Below are 27,508 nucleotides of genomic sequence, written 5' to 3'. Positions count from 1 at the left end.
TCTGATAGCAGGGGAAACCTGTATTTGAATTACTTCCAATTTATGCCATCCTGAAGAGCCTTGCATTAACTATTTTTATACAGATTATTATAGAGGATTTTTAAAAATTGAGATATATTCCCACGATGACAATTGGTATTGGTAATATCAATGTACTGGTATTGTTTGATATTTTCAGATTGCTTTCAGAACATTCCTACCTCTGACAGTTGTTATGAGAATTAAGAGATAAGTGGTATAACCTAGCTCTTAGCACAGTGTTAAATTAATTAAGCATGGAGGCCATTAGATTGAGGTGCCTCCGATGCCTAAACCTGTAAATGCCTCAAGATTATGCCGTTTAAATCTAAGGCAACAAATCACAAACAGCCAACTAGGCTTTCCTAAATAATGCATGCGCTTAAGCTATATACAGTCAAAATAAGTTCCTTGCTTTGTTTCCACGTCTTCCCTATGAAACTCTTGGCCCTACCTACTGTCTGTGGAGAGCTCCTAATCACTTCTGGTTTAGTGATGCCTAATCACTTCTGGTTTGGTGATACCTGATACGAATAGATTTTTGTCCAAATAAACTTAAACTTTTTAATGCCCCTCAGTTTATTCTTTAACAACAGTTACTAGTACTTATTTGGCCTTCAGTAAGTGTCAGTATCCTTCCTTCAGATAATGATTTTTAAAATTATTTTGACATTACTAAGCATTTAATACACAGTCTGAGATGTACGTAGTCTCAAAGCATGCTGTGAACTGGAGGAATATAGCACTGGGACCAACAGAATTCATCCACCTGTGAGGCTGGCACCAAAAAGAGATGGCTTCCAGTCCAAATCCCTGACTGGGCCAAGGATGATTCTGAAAGAAGTCATTCAAAAGACTTGATAGGTAATACTTGAAATCAGGTGAGTAGCTCTGTATCATTTGAGTTCGAAGAAGGTTTGAGGGAAGAATCTACTTAGGATGGTTCCAGCCAGTTGTGTGAGAAATGAAAACAGGCTGAAACCCATGTGAACAAGGCAAACTTAGTATTGACTTTCCCCCAAATTTTGCAAATTTTCCAAAAGCAAAATAACTATTGTATATTTGACAACAGCTGCCATTTATTGAACATAATTGGTCCATCAAATAAGTACCGCCAACTTTTTAAAGACAAAATTTAGGTTTAGAAAACATAATTTGCCCAAGTTTACACAGCCCAGTATGTAGGTGATAAAGTTGGAATTTAAATCTGGGTCTGACTGAACCCCAAAACTCTTCATTCTCGAAGCTGATACTGCCTTCACTTAGTGTGTAAAATATTCATTTTCTTCTAAGCTTTGTGCAAATCAAAGATTCTCTTTTTTCCTGTATTAAAGCCTTTTAAATACAAATAATTTTGCAGAGCTTACGTAAATACTATTTGGAGGTATTTGCAACTGTTTCCTAACTAATTTTTATAAGTATGGAGCACTCCATTGTGAGCTATAAAAAAAAAAGAATATAGTAGTTAACATAACCATTAACATAATTTATTTTGTCTAACATTATTACCTGAAATAACGTGGTACATAAAGATATAGGTAAAAATGGTAATTAAGCAAAACCCAAAATATTATCATATATGGTCACAAACATAAAATAAGTGTGACAAGTTGCGATTTTCTTAAATCTCATTATCCCCTTTTTTTCATCATTCCTCTTCCAAGAAGAGACTCAGTAGAAAGCAAAGAACTTTGTTAGCATAACACATAGAGTCCGGTTATGCCTTTTAGCATGAGAACTGCTTTTCTTATAGATTTGTTAATTTCAAATTTCATTGGATGCCTAGGAGGGTGAGAAAAGATAAAAAGAGAAAACAAAAACTGGCTGAAACTAATTGGAAGCTAGGACATCAAGAGGTAGGCAGATGGATGAAAAGCAATTAGGGGGCCAAGGAGAGTGGAGAAGAGAACAGGGAAGAAGACCAGAGAACGAAGGTACTGCCAGCTGTTCCCTGGGGTAAATTCTGATAGGCGTATAATTTAATAGGACAAATAAAGGTTTACATTATCTTACAGACTTTCAGTCTGTGTGTTCATCGTCTAATAAAATTTTCTTTCTGGCAGTGGATTGCAGTTTCTAAATATTAAAGGCATAATTATCTTAAACATAAGGGTCATGATGGAGGGAAACATGTTCTGCTAAGGTTAAGAGAAATGGTTGGGTGTCGTGAAGAGTGTTCTCAGATGAGGACTAAGGACAAATCGAAACCAGGGATCTGGCAGGCTTTACGTAAGAAAAGAATCCTCTGATGAACATTTCCTAGACAGTTCCTATGAGCAGACCCCTAGTGCCCACAGATTTATGCTTGCTGAGGACAATGGTCTAGCTACAATTAAATATAAAGTCTTCAAATTAAAATGGGATTTGTGGCGCCTGGGTGGCTCAGTCGATTGAGCGTCTGACTTTGGCTCAGGTCATCATCTCAAGGTTGGTGGATTCGAGCCCCGTGTTGGGCTTTGTGCTGACAGTGCAGAGACTGCTTTGGATTCTCTGTCTCCTTCTCTCTATCCCTCTCCTGTTTGCATGCTCTCTCTCTCAAAAATAAATAAGCATGAAAAAAATTTTAAATGGGATTTATGTTAATCGACTCTGAATTCATCCACACTAAAATAGTAACTAGGTAATCAAGCACACATGACATGAAATTCTTCCTAGACTTGATAAATGGAAAATAATGAAGTGGGAGAGGACTAGGAGGGAAAAAGATGAAGAAAAAAATAGCTTGGTATTTTAAAGAAGACAAACGATATATTTTATAATTTTGCCTGTCTTTTACTTAGTGATATTTATTTGAGTGAAGGAAAAACAACCTGTTTAGAAGTATTTCTGAATTAACTGCTGGTGTTTCTTTTCCACTTGGCATCGTATGTGAAACATTTCTTTTAAAGCATATGCCAACTCTTTTCAAAGGGAGCTTTGTTTCAGATGATCCATTAACTGAGGTATCATTATAGAAATTGGGTCAAAATTCAACGTATAATGCAGAGCTCCTTAGTACAGTTTATTTTTCATTTTCCTTTCTCCTCCCCTTCAATGTGTCTTCAAACACATTCTTCCTCTTCTCAGTGCCAGCGTGATTTCAGAAGATTCTGTAACAAGTTCTCAGAGTCCCATTGTGCAGTAACAGAGAATTCTGGCAATGAGCTCTAGGTTCTGTCCTTGTCTGCTTTCCTGAGTGGAAGGGTGCCCTCATCCCTCACAAATGACAGAGTAGGACAAGTGTGGCCGTGGCCTGCAAGCTTGCCAAGCACTAGGAACCCAAGCAAGAACTTGTCATGCCAATCAAACCTGTTGGGTGGATATGTGGGCAGGTGTTGAAGAACTTTTCTGGAAGAAGTATATGCAATCTCATTGTAAAGGGGATAATGGGTGTGGGAAACAACTGGGAATAAAGTTCCCTAGGGTTTACTTGCTTTCCCAGTCACTTACAAAGTGGACCCAGTGTCCCATGTTCTTTTGAATTGTGGTTAGGGAATGTTTTTAGTTAAGCTTTCTCAACCCCAACCCCAATTTCTTTTTGTCTTAGTCGAGGGGATCCAGAAAATAATCATGGACCTTCTAGATGAGTTTAAAGATGAATTCCCTACCATTCTGAGATTATCACGGTCTGATCAGGTAATGTGATTTCATAACTTTGAAAAGGATTACAAAAAGTATATTGAATTTTTAATATCATACCAATTATTTAATCCTTGATTTTGAGATCAGTGCCTGTAGCTTAAGAAAAAATTAATTTTGTCTCAGAAAAACAAATTTCAAATCTTATTCATTGTGTAAGTCTATGGAAAGCAGAGAAATGGTGGACAAGGAAGTGAGATAGATACATAAATCTATCTCCAGACTGGAAATCTGGAACCTTTTTATAGCCACAATTGCAATGCGTGTAGTTGGCTACATTTGCTTAAGATTTGCTTAATATAAAATCAGAAACATATCTAGAAATATTTTAACTAAAATCTATGGCAATTAAGTCAGTGAAAAAACTGATATGAATTATAGTAATAGAAACATAAATATGGTATGGGTATATGTTTTAATGTGGAGAGAAAATAGTGATACCAATTTAAACAAAGCATATGTGCATATGTGTATAACCTCTGTTCCCAAAAGAATTTGCAACAGATAAAATATTGGGAGTTGGAGAGTGGATAGGTTGAGAAGATATCTGATCAGGAAAAAGTAATATCTTGTAACATAATTTACTTCAAAGTACACAGCTCTTAATGGATAAGTGTATTTTAGTCATCTAGACCACAGTTAGAATAGAATATGTTGTAAAGTTATACAGTAGGTTAATAACCTCCTTATCCAGATATCAGAGTTCGGGCAATGTCAAACATAAGGATCATAGCCAAAACCTGGAAATATACCCAAAAAACTCTCTGAGTAACATAGTAATCCCAAAGTCTATATATTTCATTCCAAAGGAGGGATCTTAGAACCACTTTTAACCATTCATCCAGACCACCGGGCATCAGACATTTACTAAGTACTTTCCTATTGGCTGGGACTGGGGACAGGGAATACAGAGATAAAACAGGATTCTTTCAGTCAATGAGGTTAATCTAGTGGAGTCAATTGGAACTGTAAACAAGTAATTGTCTTTGGAACATGGTAAGAGGTAAATTTATCTTAGAGGAATGAATGGCTCTACCATTCTGAATGGTCAGAGAAGGATTTATGGAAGAAGGATGCTCAAATTGGGTCTCAGAGAATGATTATAAATTTTCAAAGTGAAAAAAGGGATAGGCTAAGTGGATAGGAACAGAGGAAGCAGTGTCACTTAGGTCAAAAAGTATGAAACAGCATAACATGTTCCCAGAATATCAAGTAAATCGGAACCAATGGTATGGGTTTTGGGTGTAGACTTTGGGGAGGGATGATGGTGAAGTGCAGGTATGTGGATACATAGTGGGAAGATGGCATCCAGATGGTGGTCCGCCAGACAGCAAATCAGACTTTATAAATCTGTATCTTAGACTCGGTGTCTAGTTGTTTCCCCCTTTTACACTCCCCTAGTTTTAGTATAAAATCTTTTTAGACAAATCTTTTTGGACATTTTTCTTGAGTATGCTCTGGAATATTACGGTAGGAAATGGGCAGGTGACCATGCTTGGTCTAGAATGTAAAATGATTAAGGCTAGCACACTAGTGGCAATGATTCCTGAGGAAGCCTCAAGGTGAATCCTAGGAAGCCAGAGACTGGTCTGGAAACCCCTCTTGCTGCTTCCACGTTGTGATTCTCTCACCATTGCCAACACTAAAGAATGAAAGAAGTTGCAGCTTTCTTCACAACTCCCTTCATCTCTTCCTACCCTCTGACTTACCTTATTATCACTTGAGCCATAAATTTGGTTTAATAGTGAAATAGATTGATACTCTGATCCCAAAGAAAGAACTCTGAGTTCCTATTTCCAAGTCACTGAAGTCATTTATTTATGAGAACTTTACCTCATTCAGAGAAGAATATAAGCATAGTTACTTTATTTCTCATTTTCAAAACACTTACATTGTACTTTTCCCACCATTTTACTATGAAGAATGTGTTGCTGAGATTGGCAAGAAACCCAAGTTGTTAGGGGATACTGTACAGATGGAAGTTACTTGTACTTCAACAATAAATTATTCAGAACACAATGCTAATGCTTGGATAACGAAATTATTTTTAAAAGGTCAGATTGTAAATGCTGCAAATTTTATTTTTTTGGGAATGATCCATAGTTCCCAAACGTGCTGAAAGGAGTGGTTTTAATAATACTTAGGGGGCTTTAGTTAATTGAGTTGGATTTCATGATTAAATTTAAATTGAGTTTCTAGATTTCATGATTAGTTTTTAAAATCTCTCTTTTTAAAAACTTTATGCATTTATTTATTTAGGAAAAAGGCCACCTTGTTGGCCTGAAACAAACAAACAAAATGTCTGGTGGGATTTGTATAGAGGGACATACCAAGAATAATGGTTCTTAAATAGTTCTTCATGACTAATGACTTGAAGGAAATTTTCTTCCTGGGGCTGAGAAAATTTAATTCTAGGCTCTTGGCTTGAGGTCATGGCTTCTGAAGTCATGTGTTCTTCAGTCGAACCCATATCCCAGTACCTTCAATATCCACTTCTTTAGCAAGAAGTTTTAAAGGTTTACACTAGCCAATTGCAACTGATTTCTTCATGAGGACTTAAAAATATTAAACTTTTACATTTGAACAAGTGAAAACTGTATTCTACAATTAGGGAACTAAAAGTTTTAATTCAGATGAACTCTTATTTGAATGAGAGAAATCTTTTGTGGTAAATAGGGTCAATTTTTGTGGTTTTAATTATTAAAGGTGATTATGTGTTTTATTCTGTAATTATCTTGCATTTAGCCTTATACTATAAAATTGGGAGTAGTAAATAGAACATATTAGAATCCATTTAAATTTTGGATTTTTATAGCTGTTGATGTACTTTTCTGAATTCTCTTGGCTTTTTTTTTTTTTTTTTTTTTTTTTTTGAACATGTGGGACAAAACTCTTGGGGCTGCACCTATAATGTCTGGAAATCACTTTTAATGGTGTTGATATTTCTAAATATGATGAGAATAGGAGTGTAACTAAAGTGTTCTATAATTAAGTTGTATTTTTGTTTTTGGTGAGTTGTTATGGCACTGTCATAATTGTGAAAGTTACAGAGCACATTGTACACTGAAAACTTTCAAGGTGATTTCTAATTTAATATTTGGTATATTTATTTCTCTCTATTAATCTATTTTCAGATAGTCTTCATTCATTCATTCATTTCAACAAATATTTAGAGCACTCTATTTTGTGTCAGACACTATTCTAGGTACTGGGGAAAGATCAGTGATCCAAATGGATATAAAACACTGCTGTCATAGAACTTACATCCTAGTCAGGTAGAAAAACAAGAAACAAGTTTATTTATGTTAATGGTATGTATAAGAAGAAGAATAAATATAGTAGAAATATGAAATAGGGGTAGAAAAGGGAAAACAACTGACTGTTAAGTTAGGGTGACTGAGAGGGTCTTAATGAGAAAATGATTCCTTTTTTTTTTACTTCTTTTTTTTTAATTGAGAGAGAGAGCATGATCGGGGGGGGGGGGGAGGAGCAGAGAAAGAGAGAGAGAATCTCAGGCACACTCCACACTCAGCACAGAGCCTGATGCAGGGGTCAGTCCCATGACTCTGTGATCATGACTTGGACCAAAAATCCAGAGCCAAACACTCAACCAACTGAGCCACCCAGATGCCCTGAGAAAGTGATTCTTAAGAAAGACTTGAGGGAAGCCAAGGAGCAGACCTTGGTACCTTTGAAGAATCAAATGGCATAGCTAATGCAAAGTCCCTGAAGTGGGAGTATACTTAACCAGCTCAACAACTAGTGAGGAGGAAAGGAGAGAAAAAGACAATGAGGGAGAAAAAAATGGCAACCTTTGTAGCATTTGTAATTTGGCTTTTACACTGAGCATACTAGGAAGCCACTGAAGCAGCTGAAAAGAAAAGCAAGATAGGATCTAAGTTTTACTTGTATCTCTCTGGCTGAGGTGTTGAGGAGTAGAATGGCAACAGACAAGGAGAGAAGGAGAGAGACCACTGAAGAGGCTCCTTGACTAGTCTGGAGAAGAGATGGTATAAATAGAATGGACTGAGTGCTGGCAGAGGGCATAGTGAGAAGTGGTCAAATTCTAGGACTATTCAGAGAAAGAATTGAATGAGACTTGCTGACAGGCTGGTTTTTTGGATGTGGAGTAGTAAAAAGCTGATGTAATGGAAATCGGAGTTCAGCATGAAAACTGCTGATGTTAGAGAAATGGGCATGGCTCTAGAAAACAAAAAGAAAAGAAAAAGGGAAAGCAGCATACATTCAAAGAATGGAGGTCAAATAGTGAAATCTGGAGCAGGATTCTCAAAACAATCTGATTAACTGATGCTAGGTTTCTAGTGATCAATGAACATTGCCTGGTGATGGTGGTGAGGGAGTTGGAATTTCTTTTCATACATTTGGTAATGTACTCCGGTGATGATAATGACAATAAGAATCATCTAAACTTGCACACTTTGCAACCAATTCCAGGATGCTTAGGCCAGGAGTCAAACAAAACAAAACAACCCAGGGAAAAGAAATGAGCATTTCTTAATTTGGAGTCAACATTTAAATTTACACACATAGTTTGGGAGGAAAATACATAGCATAGATAGTAGACAAAAGAAAAAGCTGGTAGCTCAACAAAAGGACAAAAACTTTTTATTTTAAAATATTTTACTAGAGCGTTTTTCAACAATTCACTGAAGGGGCACCTGGATGGCTCAGTTGGTTAAGCATCTGACTTCGACTCAGGTCATGATCTTGCGGTTCATGGGTTCGAGTCCCACATCGGGCTCTGTGCTGACAGCTCAGAACCTGAAGCCTGCCTCAGGTTCTGTATCTCCATCTCTCTCTGCCCCTCCCTGGTTTGTGCTCTGTCTCTGTCTCTCAAAAATAAGGGGCGCCTGGGTGGCTCAGTCGGTTGAGTGTCCGACTTTGGCTCAGGTCACGATCTCACGGTCCGTGAGTTCGAGCCCCGCGTCAGGCTCTGTGCTGACAGCTCAGAGCCTGAAAACTGCTTCAGATTCTGTGTCTCCCTCTCTGTCTCCTCCTCCCCCCTCACACTCTGTCTCTGAAAAATGAATAAACCATAAAAAATTTTTTTAATGAATAAACAACATCAAAAAAATAAAAATTCACTGAAGAGTGAATTGGAATCATTACCATAAACTGGTATTTTTTAAATGTTTATTTATTTATCTTGAGGTGGGAGGGGCAAAGAGCAAAAGAGAGAGAGAGAGAGAGAGAGAGAGAGAATCTTAAGCAGGCTTCGCAGCACTGTCAGCACAGAGCCAAATGTAGAGCTCAGTCTCATGAACTGTGAGATCATGATGTAAGCCAAAATCAAGAGTCAAATGCTTAACAAACTAAGCCACTCAGGTGCTCCAGTGAGTTTTTTTGTTTTTTTGTTTTTTTGCTTTTTTAAAAAGAGGAACATCTTACTCTGCGTCTAAAGGACTGCTAAGTAGCCTCTGTTGTTACCTTCCTATTCTCAGAGTCACAAAAATCCCACTTTATATTCACCCCAGTACCTAGATTTGGTTTCTAATACTATTTTTTTAATGTTTATTTATTTTTGAGAGGCAGAGAGAGATCGAGTGCAAGGGGGGAGGGACAGAGAGAGAGGGAGGCATAGAATACCAAGCAGGCTCCAGGCTCTGAGCTGTCAGCACAGAGCCTGACGCAGGGCGTGAACCCACGAACCCACGTAAACCCATGTGAACCCACGTGAACCCACGTGAACCCACGTGAACCCACGTGAACCCACGTGAAATCATGACCTGAGCTGAAGTCAGATGCTTATCTGACTGAGCCACCCAGGCACCCTGTGGTTTCTAATACTATTCTTAAAAGCAGTAATGGTCTTCTTGGAAACAAGTTGATTGTATGCTTTGTGTCAGGGAAAAATAAAGGGGTCAGAAACATTTTATTGCTGGAGGTAATATTTGTTTCAGAGGTAACTGAAAGTTTTGAAAAAGGAAAGCAATGTAAAAATCATGAAGGGAAGCAAAGTTATCAAATTTTAACTATTTCAGCATTAAAGGGAAACAAAGATGATATTAGGAACTGGTTGAGTCTGTTGGAAAAAGCTATGAATTTATGACAATACTGAAAGGAGAAATATGCAAAGGGCACTAAAACATTATTGTAATGCACACTTGAATTTTTTTAAAATACCGTTTATCATAAATGCTGTATTTATAATGATATTCAAATTCAAATGATATGATCCTACAGGAGAATTTTGATTAACAGTTTATCAATTACGGGTAGACTTATTTCTCTACAGAGGAAAATATTTAGAAAGGCAATGTTATAAAAGAGGAGAAGTTTGAACGGATCAATCTAGTATAGTGTTTGGGGGAATGAATCAAGATTAGTTAACAGAAATATCCAAGTAAATCCAGTGAATCCAGGCCAACAAGTACAGATCACCAAGACTTTGTAAAGGCACAAAGTACAGAGAGGGAAGCTCCATAATGTTAATGTCTTGCATCGCAAAAAATAGAGTCCTTAATACACTGAATGACTATTAGATGAAATTTCAGTATAGTGTGCATGTCCCACTGCTGTTTGCCCTGGCATTATGCCTCACTTTATGATTATAAATTATGAGAGAAAACACAGTAAACTGTAATCAGAAGTAAAAGTAGACATTCTAGCTGCTCCAACTTAAGGAGGAGTTGGGAAGAAGAATCAGCGAAGCAAAGCATAAGATCGCAATAGAAATTGAATCTGTATGTGCAAGAGCTTTGGCTATGGCAGATAATTGTGGTTTCTCTCCCTGGTGTGCTCAAAACCTAGATATAATATCAAGTGATAGCACCTGTGCGTGATTTTGCTTATTTTACCCACCACATAATTACTTTTAAGGGGTTCTCTACCCTAAGTTGGCTTGGAATTGCAGCAATTCTAGCAGCCCGCAACTTAGATTGTTTTCTGGACTGTTAGTATTGACTAGGAGGGTTGAGACAAAAGGTAGGCTAATGGGACTTTTTCAGTAAAATTAACAGATTTAAAAAAAGTTTTTTAATGTTTATTTTTGAGAGAGAGAGCACGAGTTAGGGACAGACAGAGAGGGGAAGGGACAGACAGGGAAGGAGAGAGAATCTTAAGCAGGTTCCAAGCTGTCAGCACAGAGCCCAATGTGGGGCTCATACCCATGAACCTTGAGATCATGACCTGAGCCAAAGTCAGATGCCCAACTGACTGAGCCACCCAGCACCCCAGTAAAGTTAACAGATTAAACCACAATAAGACACCAGATCTGCAGAAATACATCCCCATTGACAGGCTAGAACAGCTTTTGGTTATCTCCAATGACAAATGCTCAACAGTAAAAGGAGTATTCAACTTTAATGACAAAAACAGCAATAATAAAATTATTTCTTCAGTATAAAAGTTGATGCATTTAAAGTTGATGCACACAAGTTGATGCATAAAAATTATACATAGTACTTTAGCTCTTCAACAAATGCATGTTGCTCATTGTAGACCAAAAAAAAAAAAAAAAATCCGTGTAAAAGATGTTTTGTGTTTATATATTTAGACTCAATAAATAGAGGTTCAAAGTTCCTGTGTTATGAACCATTAGTTTCCCCTAAGTCATATACAAAAAAGCCAGAATAGCCCATAAAATTACTTAAAGGAATAATGGCAACTATACTTGCCTGTTGCCTGGAATGCAGTCTAACCACATTGTAAGTAATTTCTCTGTGGTTCACCTTCTGGTCCAGCAGGGAAAGATCTACATGTCATATGTTTGGCTAATGCCACAATTTTCTTCTGTCAGAATGTTCACGGAAGTTTTTAAGTTTTTACAAGTAAAAGTTCCTTAAGCTTGTTTATTAGTATATAGGATATTTTATTTTCTTACATTGCACAATGCATTATGTATGTATGCATTATCACTTAAGATTTTAAAGTAAACTGGAGAAATATTTGTAACAGTTTTGGATAAGAATTATTGTTTGAATTATTCAAACACTGAATAATATTTGAATAAGAACTGTTTGCTTTTGAAAGTGCCCTTAAAAAAAATCAATGCAAAAATAAATAAACGCAGAGAGAAAAATGAAAAATGTAGATCTATTGGCTAGTAACTTAAATTCTAGATATTTATGCTAAGGCAAAAATCATATATTTATTCAAAGATTTAGGTACATGGGGTGGGACGTAATTATCGGACACTGAGTATATGCATAGGACCATGCATAATGTACTGTTATGTGGTACTTGGTCTTGGCCTGAAGTAGATTTTAATGATCCACTGGAGAATCACACATCAGTCACTTTTCAGAGGCTTATTTTCCAGAAAAGAGAACCCATGCGAAACCCATCCAAAATCAGAATGGCTGTTGCTCTAGCGAAGATCAACCGAGGAACATTAATTCAAGGATTAAGCAGCATATCCAGATCTTCCAAATCAGTGGCCAAACTTCTGCAGCCGCAACTTGCTTGTAGACTTTTAGAATTAAGGGACATATCGCATCGTTTGCTGAGGGAGCTTAATGCACAAAAGCGGCCCGTATGTAACATGCAGGTGAGTCAATACTGCATGTGCACAAGATATGAAATTGCAAGATCTGAAAAATGAAAATGTAGCACATTTGGTTGTCCTACATGTAAAACATGAATATTTGGATAAGAAATGAATGGTTTGGCCTTTTTCCAATATGACATATATATTCTGGTTAAAGTAAATCTGAAAGAGGAAGTAATGTGGACTTTTTTCCTACTTTGTTATGTGACTGAAATATATGAAACTGTAAATTTCAGATGGTTCAACCTAAATATTAGCATACAAATTACCACTTATAGCAAACCTAAAACTAATCGTATAACAAGACTTAAAAATAATTTTGTTCCTTTTTCCTCATAACCTTGCTATGTTTCCAAGAAAGTCTTTGTTTGACTTAACATATTTGAGTACATTCAACTATAAACTCATTTTGATAGACCCATCAACATCCAAGTATATTTCAAATTACATGTTCTACATGGTTTTGTTGAGGGTCTGTTATATTTCATTAAGGACAGCAGCTCTTAAAAGTTTTTCAGGACCAGTTTCCTTTTTTCTAAACTTTATGGTGTAGAACTCTGAGTTTTTCCATCTGGGCATTATTCAAAGCATTCTAAATGTTTGCTACAAAAGATTTGGAATCCTGCAAGTCTGGTACCTAAACCCCAGAGTGGGTCATTTTGACTCTGTTGTTGAAGGGAGAAAAACTCTCACTCAAACGGAGTTAAGCCAGAAAGATGTATTAGTTTACATAGTTGAACAATCCAGAGTAGATGCGGCTTCAGGATATGTATAGGTGCTCAAGTGATGCCTTCAGGATCCTGTTTTTCTCTTTTCCTCCATCTCCTGGCTCTGCTTCCTCTGTGTAGACTCCATTCCCGGACTGACTTTTCCCTTCATGGCTAAAAGGTGATTTGCAGCTTTCCCAGGACTCCCATCCTTCCAGGTTCGATTAGAGCAGCAAAGAATGAAAGTTCTTGACCCAGCATTCCTGGACAAGTCCTGAGTTTCACTCTTGGAGGTGGGCTTACCTCTAAACCAGGGAAATGGGATGCACTGACTGGCCTAGGACTTGATTGCCTATTTTTTCTCTGCAGTGGAGTTTGGAGCTCCATCCAGATCACATGACCAGAGAATGGGGGAAAGGACGAATCATCAAACAAAATTTGGGCTCTTTTGAAAAGATAAGCAAGCAAATGGATGATGGATTGTTAGAATCAACACAATATCCATTACATAGGAATCTCTCTTTAATCAAAGATTTTAACATTTTCAGAAATAACTGGATAGTTCAATTATGAATTGCTTGAGATAGCAATTATAAAAAGCTCCCTTATAATACCTGATGTTTGAGAAAGTAAAAAATGCTTTGTGTTTGTTAACTACTGGTTTCTCTAAGTATTCCTGTATCTTTAGGTTGTCAGAAAGAAATGTTGCTGAGCTGTATAATTGACATAAGAAGTGTTCTTTGAAGAATATTTCTGTATTTATTATGAAATCACATTTAAAGACACTATCCATTATGTTATTTAATCTTTCTTTTTGCTCCTCTTTGGTAAGTTAGAACTGAAGAAGAATCTGTGATTTTACACTCTTTTGAAACTAACAAATTAGCCTGCCACAGGTATACACACACACACACACACACACGCACACACACTGACCGACTGACAGACACACAAGACTCCCTTGAGTCAGGGACAGAGATTGTTTATTGTCTACTGCAAAAGCAGCAGCCAGAGCAATGTCTTGTGTCATTCCCATACCCCCTCAGTTCCCTCAGGACAATGTGATGAGAGCCACATGATACCTATGCATATAGTGAGTTGCATCACAGGAGAGGAGCCTGAAGTTAGGAGACTCAGCTTTTATAGGAGTGTTGGTGGGGCACCTGAGTGGCTCAGTCAATTAGGCGTCCAAATCTTGGTTTTGGGGTTGTGATATCACAGTTGGTGGGTTTGAGCCCCATGCAGAGGCTGCTTGGGATTCTCTGTCTCTCCCTCTCTCTCTGCCCCTCCCATGCTTGCACTTTCTCTCTCTCTCTCTCAAAATAAATAAATAAACTTAAAAAAAAAAAAAAAAAAAGGATGTTGGTGTATCTGCCCAGCCTTGGGAGGAGGGGTGGGAAGGGAGAGAAAGACAGAGAGGTTTGGGGAGAGAAGCAAATGTCTCCAGAGGGGGAAGTTGAAGGCTCTTGGGAAGTACACCTCTAAATCTCTCCAGAGTAACATATTTTCTCTAGCTTCAAAAACTGTTTCCTATTCAAACATGTGCTTTGTTCAGAAGGTCCAATCTGTACAGGAATGAGAGACATCCATGGAAGAATTGTCTCCCAATACTCATGAAGATTCAATGGCAGGAAAATAATCTATCTTTCTAGTTGAATTTGTGTTTCCTTTTATCTAGTCATAAGAACTAAGAAGCATCACACATTTGCCTTTTTGCCCTGACAGTGAATTTCACAGGTGAATTTAGAGCTTACTTGTGATAACTTATTCCAAGAACCTGAAGTGAGAGAAGCAGTGTGATGGAGTAAATGGCCTGTCCAAGGTCCATATGCTGACTGTGACCGTGACAGTCTCTTTGACATCATTTCAAAATCAACACCTATGAAATTTCTTCTCCTTTGCTCTTGTTCTAATTGTCTTAGAATATAGCTTTAATTTTTAAAATTCTTACTGATAAAATATTTCAAAACATATAAAAGGTAGTTTATCAGAAGTCCTATCCAAATTTAAATTGTTAGTAATATTTTGCAACGTTACCTTCAGATATCTCCTCTATAAAAAGAAATATAATTAACTATGTCCCAATCCATTCCCCATTTTTTCTCTACCAAAGGAAATCATTATCCTGAAGTTGATGTGAGCATTTCTATGCATACTTTCATATTTTCACTACATTTGTACACATCTATTATTCTTCATATATTTAAAATTTATATAAATGATATACTATACTCATCCTTCTGTAACTTTCTTTTTCACTCAACATTTTTTTCAAACGTTTATTTTGAGAGAGAGAGAGAGCGTGCGTGTGAGTGAGTGGGGGAGGGGCAGAGAGAGGGAGAGAGAGAGAGAGAATACCAAGCAGGCTCTGTGCTGACAGCAGAGGGCTCAATCTCACGAACCATGAGATCATGACCTGAACCAAAATCAAGAGCCAAACACTGAAATGACTGAGCCATTTAGGCACCTGTACTCAACATTTCTGATATGAGTAGCTATGGTTTATTATTTTATTTTGTTTGTGGTATCCCACAACTGTTTTTATTACAAACAGTATTTCAGTGAACACTCTTGTAAATGGCTCCTTATCCATGTGTGTAAGATACTCTCCAAGGGTACATCTAGAAGAGGCATTACTGGGTTATGAGGGATGCACATCTTCAATTGTATTAGCTGTTGTCAAAATGCTTTTCCCTTGTGAATCATAGTGATTCTTGAATCTGAGGATAATTTCTTCAATTCTAGAAAATTCTTAGCTATTGTTTGTTCAAATATTGCCTCTTTCTCATTTTCTCTAATCTCTTATTCTGGAATATCTATTCAATACACCTTGGACCTTTTCATTTTATTCTTTATGTCTATTTACCTTCCTCATATTTTCCTTTCACTTACCTCTTTTTCATACCTGCTGGGCAATATACTCACACACTTACCGCTCCACCTTTTCGTTCCTAGCACAGGGAATCTTTCTTTAAAAAAAAATGTTTATTTCTTAGAGAGAGAGAGAGAGAGAGAGGGAGAAAGAACATGAGGGGGAGGGGCAGAGAGAGAGAGAGGGAGAGAGAATCCCTAGCAGGCTCTGCACCACCAGCACAGAGCCTGATGCGGGGCTCCATCCCATGAACCATGAGATCATGACTCGAACCAAAATCAAGTCGGATGCTAAACCAACTGAGCCACCCAGGCACTCCAGAAATCAATCTTTCTTTCTTTCTTTCTTTCTTTCTTTCTTTCTTTCTTTCTTTCTTTCTTTCTTTCTTCTTCCCCTCCCTTCCTCCCTTCCTTCCTTATTTTTTTCTTTTCTTTTTCTTTTTTTTTTTTCCAAACACAGTCTTGTATTACATTTTGGAGTTTGATTTTATATCAAATTTCTAGGTATGTGGGGGAAGGGGGGGGAGTTCCACATTAGCTCAGTCTGCCATACTACTAGAACCAGATATCCTTCAGCTTTGCTTAGTATCTTTTTAATGAGTTTTAATAGAAGACCATTAAATTTCTTTCTGGAAGTAAGTGAATTATTATTCTACTTTTTCCATTTATTCAACACATATTTATTGAAAATCGACATGTAAGATCACTAGTTTAGATACTAGGATTCATAGATGTCTTGCCTTTGCCCTATATGGACTGTGGGGACGATAGGCAAATAAGCAGTGTCAGTGGAGTGTAGTAAGTGCGTAATCAGAGAGTGCAAAGTGTACTCTGGAAGCGGCAACAAGGAGCATGTAATTCCAAAGAGTAGTTGGTGCAGGCTTTCGAGAAGATAGTACCAGATCTTGAGGGAGGAGATATTAAGCAAGTGAAGAACTAGGAGAATTATTCCCAGAAGTGAACATCGTATAGTAAGATGCTAAGGTGAGAGAGAACATGACTTATTTAGGAAAGGTAAGAAGTTCCACATAGCAAGAGTGAGACAAGTGGGAACAGCCTTCGGTCAGAGATTCCAGGGTCCTCGAGGGTTAGGAATGAGGAATAAGCTATACTTCAATAATATGTATTAGTTAGGGTGGAGAATCGGAATTGCTGCTGAGAGGAAATTAAGTTGTAACAAGCAAGAAAACAACATATCTCAAATATAAAAGTCTCAGTGAGGAGGGAATAGAAGTATGAATAGTGAAGACAATGGCCTAGAGAGTGAAAGTAACAACAGAGTAACGCAAGAAGTATGATGGAGGTCAATGGATTGGTCTGTGAATGGAGTATATCCATGGTGTCAGTGTACCAGAGAGGTAAGTGGCATAGTACGAGTGAGTTACACCAGCCCTGGTATATACATTGCTTGATTGTCTTTCCACAGTGACAGAGTTTAGCTTACCCAGAGTGGATTCCAGCATGAATTCCTTCAAGGATTGCCAGGCTGCCTGTGTCAAGGTAGAACTTCCTGGTGTGCAGAGAAGTAAAAGGAGTGAAATCTGGAATTGCTATGCAAGGGGATATGCTTGTTGATGCATGGAGGACATCATTTTACGTAGGAAGATAAGCAGACTAGATAATCTGAAAGTGTGTGTTAAAGATCCTCTTTATATGCTCTGTTTTGTCACTGATCTGAGGATAATTAATGATAGAAAGATATTTTTGTACATAGAGCACCTTAAATGGTTCTACCAATACTCTTGTTGGATATTATGTAGCTGGGAATGCCAGTCAGATTACTCCTTCAAGAACACATAATAGAGAAGCATTTTTTCATTAGGACACTGACTATGACTAGGATAGTATTTCAACCTTCTGATGTGGTCTGGGATGAAGCATACAGTAATAGTCTCCTCAAGATAATTAGAGCATGAATGTTGTTACAGGAGCTCCCTTGACTTTCTGGTTCTGTGCTCAGACCTAGAGTAAGCCTTATATATGTTAACATATTCAAAGATATTGAGCCCAATATGAACTATCCAAAGACCCAATTGATGCAAGTGACCTGAAGAGATCCCAATGGCTTTTGTAACATGAGCACATAGTTCAAGTCTGCCTTCTCCAGCTGGCCCTCTTGTTGAAAGAGACTTCCTTTGCACCTGTCTTTATGGGTGGGGTGCTGAGTCAAGTTGCTCCTCAAATCCTTCCAGGTTATGCAGGGTTGAGATTATAGCAAGATATCTGCTAGTCCTAAAAGGGCCTCCGAAATGGAAAACTCTGGTTAGATATTTCTTGGTAGTTTTCAACATCCCTAGCATCAGTACTTATGGAATGGTGCATCTGCTTAGCCTTGTAAGCTGTCTGGATGAGTAAAACTTGCAGCTGCTTTAGGCTGCAGTGACCTAGATAATCAGCTTCAATGCTGACTCCAGCCAAGACACGTCAGCTCCCAGACATAGTTGTTGACTTTGGCAGGGCAGTGCAGGGCCACAGGACCAGGAGCTCTTCCTATGATAGAATCTTCCTTATAGTGGCATTAAGAGATGATGTGTAGACACTGTGAAGTGGTGTAGGCAAGATATGGGCAAAGGGGAAGAAAACCCGCGGCATCTAAAATGCCTGTGACATATGTGGATCCAAGTGAACTTGTGTTCCCTTTTTCAGAATGAAGATCAGACACTTTTCTAAGTATAGTTTTTTCCTCATCCCCAACCTCAAGGTAGACTTCAGTTTGGGGGTTAAATTCAAACTTCACATATTTTGTGTAACAAATATGTGTGAACCTCAAAAATATCAAGAATCTCTACAGGTCTTCAGTGAGCCTATGGGGTAACCTTGGGTGGTATAATTCAAGACCTGAGGAGAAAGGACAATTCCTGGAAAGTAGACTACTTGGAATCTTGAAGACATACTTCTCCAGAGGTTGGGACATTTGAGCTTTAATAGGACTATGTGAGTAAGATCTTATTCAAAAACAATGTTACAGAGGATATTAATACTGGGTAAACGAAGTCAAATAGCTTTTTTTTACTGTGCACTGCTAGGAGGCTTCCCCGTGTTCATGAATACTGTGTTTTACTCAAGCAAAGACATGGTCATGTAGCTTTTCCAAACTTACAGGAAAGACTTTTTTTCTGGACCTATTAACCCGTCAGTGCTTCTTGCAACACTTACTTGTGAATCATGGAGTTCAAGTTTCCCCCCATTACTCCCTGGATATCCTTCTTCAAGGTGGTTTTGAGCAACATAAACTAAGTTGGGCCTGGTGGTTCTTTATCCTTCAGGTCATCTATAAGTGGATCTTTATTATTTTCTAAACTATTTACTGTTTGCTTTTCTGTGATTTATCTCAGTATGACTGAAAATAAGATAATCACGGATACTCCTTAAATGAGATGAGGCAAAGTTATGTGGCAAAATTTCATTAAACATCGAAATGCTTTTACTGTTGAAATATCCATGTATCTGATATGTTAGTATGACCATATAACCTATCCACATATATTATATATCCAAATATCTTACACACTCATATTAACATTAATATTAAAAGTTCAAACAAATATATGGCCATAATACTGATATCAAGATGCTTTCAAATTTGCAAATAAAACTAATACAATAAGTTAGGATAAATTTTTTTAAATGGCTGAGGTAATCTAAATAAAACCTTTGATATAGAAAGGTCTCCTGTTTATTTGTTTTATCATACGCTATTCCTGCTTAGAACAAGCCAAAAAGGAAACAGCATGGTTTATATATGAAAAACATGTATTGGAAGTGGATCATAAAATTGAAAAATGGCTACCTGCCAGTAGCCACATAAATTTTGGAGGAAATGTGTTTTCCACAGGAATGATTTGTTACGGGAATAGCAAGTATTTATCAAAAGCATTAAAATGATGAAAAACTAACTCTTAAGCAATATACAGATTCATCATTCAGAAGCATAACGTATATCAGATATAGAATCTATTTTGAAACTTTGAAAAGTAATGTTTTGATTACTTTAGGTGAAGGACAAAAATCTGGGAAAAAATAGAAGCGGTAATTTCTCATGCATGCAGATGCCACTTTTACTTTTATTGTATATGGCCTACGAATTATTGAATATGGACCCCCCACTGTACTCATGAATCTTTTACTCTGCTAGGAGGCATTTTGTTGGAGCGTATCTGTTTTCTTTCCTAACATCAGCTCTCTACTTGTATGTTTGTCTCCCTGTAGCCTAATAGTGGGATTCAAAGGCACACTATCAATTTGATTCTTCTAGCAAGAGGGAAAGAGCAGCAGCTGCTTTGTTTCCTGGAAACTCTTTCCAGAAGCCAGGAACTCTGGGAAGTTTTCCAGACTGACTTACGGAGTGTGGGCTAAAACTCCCCCTACCTGTCTCTGTATTTAGGAGTTAGTACCGGCCTGGAAAACAAGGAAGGAGAAGGAACTCCCCACCACCCCCACCTCCATCTCTCAACTAGTAGGCTAGAGTGTGTTCTTGGCGTCAGCATTCTATAAATCACTTAAGGGAACGAGGAAGGTAAATTGTGATGGGCAATTTTGTTCTTCATTCCGCAGTGGTAGCAGTAAGCAAAAACTGAAGATACTACAAGCACTTAGATAGAGCACAGTGCCATACAAATGTTTGTTCAACAAAGTGGTATTACGCATCCTTCAGAAGCACGTTTTAAAAGGCTATAATATGCCATTAAGTAGATACAGCTTATTTTACCTAACCGTCCTGCTATCAATTGTTCCAGTTTTTCAATGTTTTAAATAACATACACATACATGCTGTTCTTTCTAGTTTGTATGCATTTTTACTGTGTATTTACACGATTTTATTAGCTACAGCCTGTACCTTTGGGAGTTATTGAAGCCACTGAGTGTCTTGGCACTTACCTCAGAGGAGCATGGCTAACTGCCACTACACTGCTGAATGGGAAAGGAATGTTTTTCCTAATGTCCTCATTTCATATCCTACTCAAGGCAACAGAGGTGACCTAGAAGAGACTACAGTTCCCTTAAACTAAATATATTCTGTTATGTTTGAGGCAGAGACAGCTACCACCTGAAGCTAGAAACATCTAAGAGACAAATTCGTTATTGGAGTAAACCTCTGTTTCAAAATGCATGCTGGATGTGAGCACAGAGCATTCCCTGAAGCTTAATGTTCATCTAAGGTTAATGCTGGCCTTCAGCAGTCTCATGATTAACATTTCCAAGCAGGTCATTAATCTGCAGGAAATCCTTAGTATTTCAATTGCTGCTTGCTTAATGAAGAGGTGAATAATTTAGTAAAGAATGATTACATGAATTTGAACAAAGAAAAGACTGTTTTTCTAACAACATGCACAGTGGCACCCCCTAGTGAGCACACTTGTTAAATGTAAAAAAGTTAAAGTAATTTAGATTTTGGAAATGCAAAGTTTTTCATAGATCTTTCATAGGTTTTTATAGATCTGTCATAGCAAAAGAAAGTACCTTTTTGTAAAAAAAAAAAAAAAAAAACAAAGAGAAAAATAAACCAAAATATTTTCAGAATGTGAAAAAAACCCAGATAGATCCAGTAGATAACTTTTTTGGAAAGAAATATTGAAATTCTCATTTTACAATAACATGGTAAAATTTAACATTGTAACACTGAAAACTTTTATTATAATAAGAAAACTCTTCTGTTTTTTCAGGTCAGAAGGGGTTCTTTGTTCGAAATCATTTCTTTTCCAGCAAAGACTGCTTTAACTAGCATCATGTATGCTTCATATGCAGCACTAATTTATTTGGTGAGTTAAGAAAATTATTACAATCTAGATATAAATATACTTATTTCATGTATGTTAAAGATATAGATATATATTATAAATTCATAAACCAAAGTACTATTCTCTTGTTACACAATTTTACATTAAAAATTTACTCTTCTAAAATAAAATTACTTTTCTGAGGTAAAGTCAACCCATTTCTGACCCAAGTCAATTCACCAAAAACTAATTTGCTTAAATAACTAAAATTATTTTTATGATGTTTATTATGATTTGTTCAAAATGTTTTGGTTTTACTTTCACTTAGCTATGGTTGTTTTGTTTCAGCCATTGTGCCATGGTTGGCTAAAGTTCAGCATTCCATCAATTAGGTCCATGATATGGGGAATACAAATATTAGTGTATTTTGAATTACAAGTGCTGTAATTCAAAAGTGTTCATTACGAAGTATGACAAAAGTATAAAGGGTTTTTTAAATTATAAGGGGTTATTTTCTTTTAATCATTGCCATTTATACTTACCTTTAAATTAAAAAAAAAAAAGTATAACACACAAAGACAGAAAACTACACAACTTGATGAATTCTCACAAAAGCTATTAATCTACCTACCACACACACGTTGCGAAACAAAATGTAATCATCATTCTAGAAGCTTCTTTCTTGTTCCCCTCACAAATCACTTGCCTCTTATATAAAAGTAACCATTATTTTGACTTCTAACACTAAGACAGTTTTCTGTAAATTGTATATAAATGAAATAATATACTAGTCTTTTATATTTGTCCTTTTTTGCTCAACATTATCATTATGAGATTTATTGTGTATAGTAGTAGTTGGTTGATTTTCATTGCTGTGTATTATTCCATTTGTTGAAATATATATATATGTGTGTATATATATAGAACATATATGCATTCAATATATGTGCCACTATCCATTTTGTGGTTTGAATTGAATATTATTATATAAATATAATATTATTATAATAATATGATGTATGTTATATAATATATGAATTTAATATTACATAGCATTATAATATAATATATAACAATATATTATAACTATAATATATAGTTTATATTATATAAACATAACGTTATATTTATATATTACATAAATGTATTAATAATATAAATATATAATTATAATATGTTACATAATATATACTATTATTATATATTTTATGTTACTTGTAGTTTTGGCCATTGTGAATATGGTTTCTATGAATATTCTTGTGCATATGTTTTGGTAAAATTACTGGGCCACCAGAATATGCACATGTTCATGTCTAGCAGATACTGCCAAACAGTTGGTATTGTCAGTCTTTTCCATTTTAGCGCTTCTTGTGGATATGTAGTATTATCACATTGTGGCTTTAGTTTGCATTTCCTTGATCGTTAATGAGATTGAGTTCATTTTTATGTACTAAGTGGACATTTGGATATCCTCTTTTGTGAATTTCTGTTAAAGTCTTCTATTTTTCTATTCTATCTTTTTATTATTGATTTGTACTTTAAAAATATATTCTAGGAATAAACCCTCTTTTGGTTATTTCTTTTATTCAATGACTTCCTTTTCACTCTTTTAGCAGTGTTTTTAAAACAGAAGTTTTTAATTTTAATGTAGTTCAAGGTATTAATCTTTTCTTTATGTTAAGTGCTTTTTATGTCTTAATTAGGGAATCTTGACCTATACCCAAAATCATGAAACTATTCCTCCTGATATATTCTAGGAACTTTGTTATTTTACCTTTCACTTTCAGATTTATAATCCATCTGGAATTGGTATCAGGTAAGGAACAAATCTTTCCTTCATGGGTATCCAACTGATCCAACTCAATTTATGGGGGGGGGTACTTTTTCTATTGCCCCAGAATACTTCTTTTGTCAGATATCAAGTGTCCTTATATATGCAGGTCTGTTTATAGACTCTCTGTTCTATTCAGTTGATCTATTTTTCTATTCTTAGATTCAATATTGTATTATTTACAAGAGCTTTATAAGTCTTGATAACTAGTAGAATAAGTCCTCCCTTCAATCCTTGTACATGGTCTATCCCTCTATTTGTTTAGGTCTTCTTTAATTTCTCAATAATTCTTAAGGGTTTTTTGTTGTTGTTCAAGATCTTATATATTTTTGTTAATATTTTTTATCAGATTGAAACACACAATACTAGACATTCAGTTTTTCCCATAATCTATAGATTCATTGTAGTCCCAATTTAAATATCAGCAGGTGTGTAAGTTGACTATTTTATTCTAAAATTTAGAGGGGAATGAAAAAGGTCAAGAAGAGCCAAGACATCATTGAAAAAAAAAATAAAAGGACTTTTAAACATATTCATAGTTTTTTTAAAAAATAACTGAACTTAGAAATATTTTACAAGCATTTAAAACTTTTGAGAAATGCTCAATATCTTAAATGTGAATCTCATGCAAAGATGACATCCAACTGAGCTAGAATGCAAAAATGCTGCAAAAAATGGGTGGAATGAAATAGATATGGTAAAACTAAAACAAATTAGACTAACACCAAAATTAAACTCTAATTTCTCAAAGGCTTTTGAAATCATCCCACATGACTTGTCATGCTATAAATTTTCTAAGTAGGTAAAAGAAACAGTATTTTGGCGGACCTGATGATTGGTCATGTATCCAACCCAACGTCTAGGAGAGGTCAGGGCTGGAGTTATGATTTTGAAATCAAATAACATACATGTTGGAAGTTAATGCCCTGTGTATGGAACCACAGTGGAAAAAGTGAAAAGTCTGGAAATGGAAAGTCAAAAGAAATGTGAAAAATAGCAACATTTACGGTGAGCTAAGAGCAAATCTGTGAAGGAGACAAAAAAGGAATAATCAGAAAAGTAGGAAGAGAATCAGGAGAAAAAGTGTCAAGGAAATAGAGACTCAGGAAGTTGTGGGCAGTTAGGTGTCAAATATAAACAGAAAAAGTCAAGTAAAATAAAGTTGTGAAAAGTGTCTAGATTTAGTACAAAAGATGTTGGAGCCAACCATCTTGAGAACTATTTCAGTGATGCGACAGGATAAGGAGGACAGGAATAAGCTGGTTTCAGAGTGAAGAGGAGATGGTACAATGGAAGCCATGAATAGAGACTCTGGTTTGATCAAGAAAAGCCAGCATATATAGCAATCAAGAGGGAAACAGGGTGCCAGGGGTTTTTAATGTTTAATTTTAAGATGGAAGATACTGGAGCACATTCTAAGTTGCAGGGGAAGAGCCAGTCAAGAACGAGAGGCTGAAAAGGCAGGGGATTATTAATAGAGAACAGGTAGGCTATAGGTTAAAAAGAAACATAGATACTGATCTTGATCAAGACCCTTCATTTTCGGAGACTGGGGTAGAAGTGGTTATAATGGGCACAGATAAAATTTTGTAGGTGAGGAAAGAAGAAATACATCAAATAGGACAGGGCTTCCTAATCTTCTTTCACAGCATGGCATACATAGAAAATGATCACATATGGGGATAAATGAATGAAGCTGTTTGCAGCTCAAAATTTTATAGGTCCTGGTTGGGATATACTTGTATGCATGTAACAAAAAATAGCTGCCAGGGATGAAGACATTTAAATATCTCAGTTAATTAGAAGTCTAGAGTTAGGTGGTTCCCAGGTTTGTACAGTGGATCTACAATGTCATCATGAACCCAGGGCCTTTCCATTTTTCTCTTCTGCTACCTTGTTTGTTGTTTTTGATCCTTAGGTTTGTCACCTCATGGTCAGGCATCCTATCTATATCATTGTACAAATTAGGAGGAAAAGATGAAGAGCCTTCCTTTTTATATAGGAGAAAAACTTCCAAAAATCCCTCCTGACCTTCCCCCAGCAGACATATTTTATTTTATTTTTTGGCTAGAACAGGGTCAGGTGACTACATACTAACTACAGGAAAGTGAAGGAAAGCATCAGTGGGATGCAGGCCAAGAGAGGAGGAGGCAGGAGGTCAGGAAGAACTTGTCAATCTAAGGCCCTTGATCTTTTCTCCATTACCCTCTTTAGGAAAATCTTCAAAGTGTTTATTGCCTGTTATGTCAGCTTTAGGCATCACTTTGGTAAAATAAGCTGGTTAGGTATTCTCATATTTGTGGATTTCATTATTCTTGTTACTTGTCTTAAACACTAGGCATCATCATCTTCATTAGTAAACTTACAGAATAAGTTTACTGGATATAGTTCTTAGTGGTTCTCAATTTTCAAAGTTATATTTCTCTATGTGTTTTGTTTTGACACTCTTAAAGTACTGAATGACATTTTTTTTTTTTTTTGGAGGGAAAATGGATTGTGTGTTTGTTTAGAAATCATTGCTCCACTGGGTTACTAAATTCTTTCTAAAATGTTAATGCCCTTCCAATTGTACACATAGGTATAAGCAAAGTCTAGGAGGAAAAATTAAAAACAAAAACCTACTTTGAGATATTAACATGTTTGGTGACAAATTTCATCTCCCAGAAAATGTTTCATTTAATTCAGGAGAATAAAAGAGTTTAATTAAATCAGGGAGTAAAGATGTAAGACAACTAATGAATTGAAGGGAAAAGAGGGAAAGCTTGTCTTTACTGAAGTATACCAGGCTTTAATTTTCTTTCTAGCTTATGATGTAATATATTTAGAACAAGGAAGCAATCTCTAGATGTTTATCATATGCCAGGAAAGGAAGCGCTTCTTTATTAGAATTAAGTAGATTAATGGCTTTATGTTAAATATTTTATTGGATTTGTTAGTGGAAAGTTCAGTAGCTTAAGAAGAAACTTTACTTTTCAAACACATTTTTTTTTTATTATTAGACAGTCTGTGTTAATGCTGTGCTGGAGAAGGTAAAGAAAATTTTCCAAGAAGAAGAATCCATAAGGCAAAACAGAAAGGAGAGTGAAAATCTTAGAAAAGCCTTTTCAGAGCCTGTGCTTTCTGAACCTACGTCTGATGAAGGTGAAATCAAAGCAAAACCTTACAGGTCATTACCGGATAACCCAGACAGTATTTCGGATTGCTCCAAACTTCTTGCCAATAAGTTGAGTAACAAGATCCAGGTTTTACATTCTGTGTTTGACCAATGCACTGAAATGAATGAATGAGCAAATCTGAACATAAATATCATTGAGTGGAGCTTAAGAGCTATCTATCTAATCACATTTCAACTGACAAAACTAAGAAACTAGTTTTCATACACTGAATGCTCTGCTTTAGAAAAGGGGTAGAGAACTACTAAAATGTCATTCTCAAGTACTTATATAGTGGAGAAAATAAAATGAATCTTGATGTAGAATTTATGTATGACTATGATTTTCAAGTTTATTTATATATTTTCAGAGAGAGAGAGAGAGCGAGCGAGCAAGCACGTGCACATGCATGAATAAGGGGCAGACAGAGAGGGAGAGAATCCCAAGCAGGCTGCATGCTGTCAATGCAGAGCCTGACATAGGGCTCAAACTTATGAGATGTGAGATCATGACCTGAACCAAAATCAAGAGTCAGATGCTTAACCGACTGAGCCACCCAGGTGCCCCTATATGATATTTTTTAATGAACAAGAAAGTGTACCCTTTGGAGGGTTAGACTTTATGCTATGGTTTATAACATGGGTATATTTATAATGCATTTATGTTTTTATTACTGATTTGTTTAAAGTATCTTTCCAATTACAGTTGGCCCTTGAACATGGGTTTTAACTATGCAAATCTACTTATATGCAGATCTTTTTAAATAAATACATTATAGTACTGTAAATGTATATTCTCTTCCTTATGATTTTAATATTTTCTCTAGCTTACTTTAAGAATACAGTGTATGATACATAGAATATTCAAAAAGTGTGTTGACTGTTTATGTAACCAGTCAGGCTTCTGGTTAACAGTAGACTATTAGTAGTTAAGTTTTGGGGGAGTCCAAAGTTTTATGTAGAATTTTGACTGTGAGGGGGATGGTACCCCCATCCCCTGCATTGTTCAAGGATCAACTGTATTTATCTGGAGGGAAAACACACTCTGTATCAAAATGCTACATTACTTTTTCAGAGATAATAAGG

At 36.2% G+C, this 27,508-nt stretch overlaps 1 protein-coding gene across 2 annotated transcripts; it reads left to right on the top strand.

The window, feature by feature from the left end:
* Nucleotides 1-2,766: 2,766 nt before the first annotated feature.
* Nucleotides 2,767-26,753, top strand: SPATA9 (spermatogenesis associated 9). 2 transcript variants are annotated; one of them, XM_045498656.1, is made up of 5 exons: nt 2,767-3,329; nt 3,545-3,633; nt 11,918-12,145; nt 21,387-21,482; nt 26,271-26,753. In XM_045498656.1, exons 1-5 carry the CDS (start codon nt 3,320-3,322, stop codon nt 26,556-26,558), a joined length of 711 nt encoding a protein of 236 aa, XP_045354612.1. In that variant the 5' UTR covers nt 2,767-3,319; the 3' UTR covers nt 26,559-26,753. The 2 variants fall into 2 exon arrangements, with proteins under 2 accessions (XP_045354612.1, XP_045354604.1); XM_045498648.1 differs by having other exon boundaries at nt 2,768-3,354.
* The last annotated feature ends 755 nt before the right edge of the window (nt 26,754-27,508 follow it).

Source organism: Leopardus geoffroyi, chromosome A1 (genome assembly GCF_018350155.1).
Source record: "Leopardus geoffroyi isolate Oge1 chromosome A1, O.geoffroyi_Oge1_pat1.0, whole genome shotgun sequence".
In the NCBI taxonomy this organism is placed as follows: domain Eukaryota; kingdom Metazoa; phylum Chordata; class Mammalia; order Carnivora; family Felidae; genus Leopardus; species Leopardus geoffroyi.
The sequence above is the reverse complement of the archived record's forward strand: the minus strand, read 5'-3'. Positions and strand labels throughout refer to the sequence as shown.

Bases quoted from the DNA above. Each gene is read 5' to 3' on its own strand.
- SPATA9 (XM_045498648.1), top strand. From the start codon at position 3,294: ATGCCAATCAAACCTGTTGGGTGGATATGTGGGCAGGTGTTGAAGAAC. The intron at 3,634-11,917 runs GTAATGTGATTT...CTTATTTTCCAG, and splicing joins GATTATCACGGTCTGATCAG to AAAAGAGAACCCATGCGAAA. The intron at 21,483-26,270 runs GTGAGTTAAGAA...TTTTATTATTAG, and splicing joins ATGCAGCACTAATTTATTTG to ACAGTCTGTGTTAATGCTGT.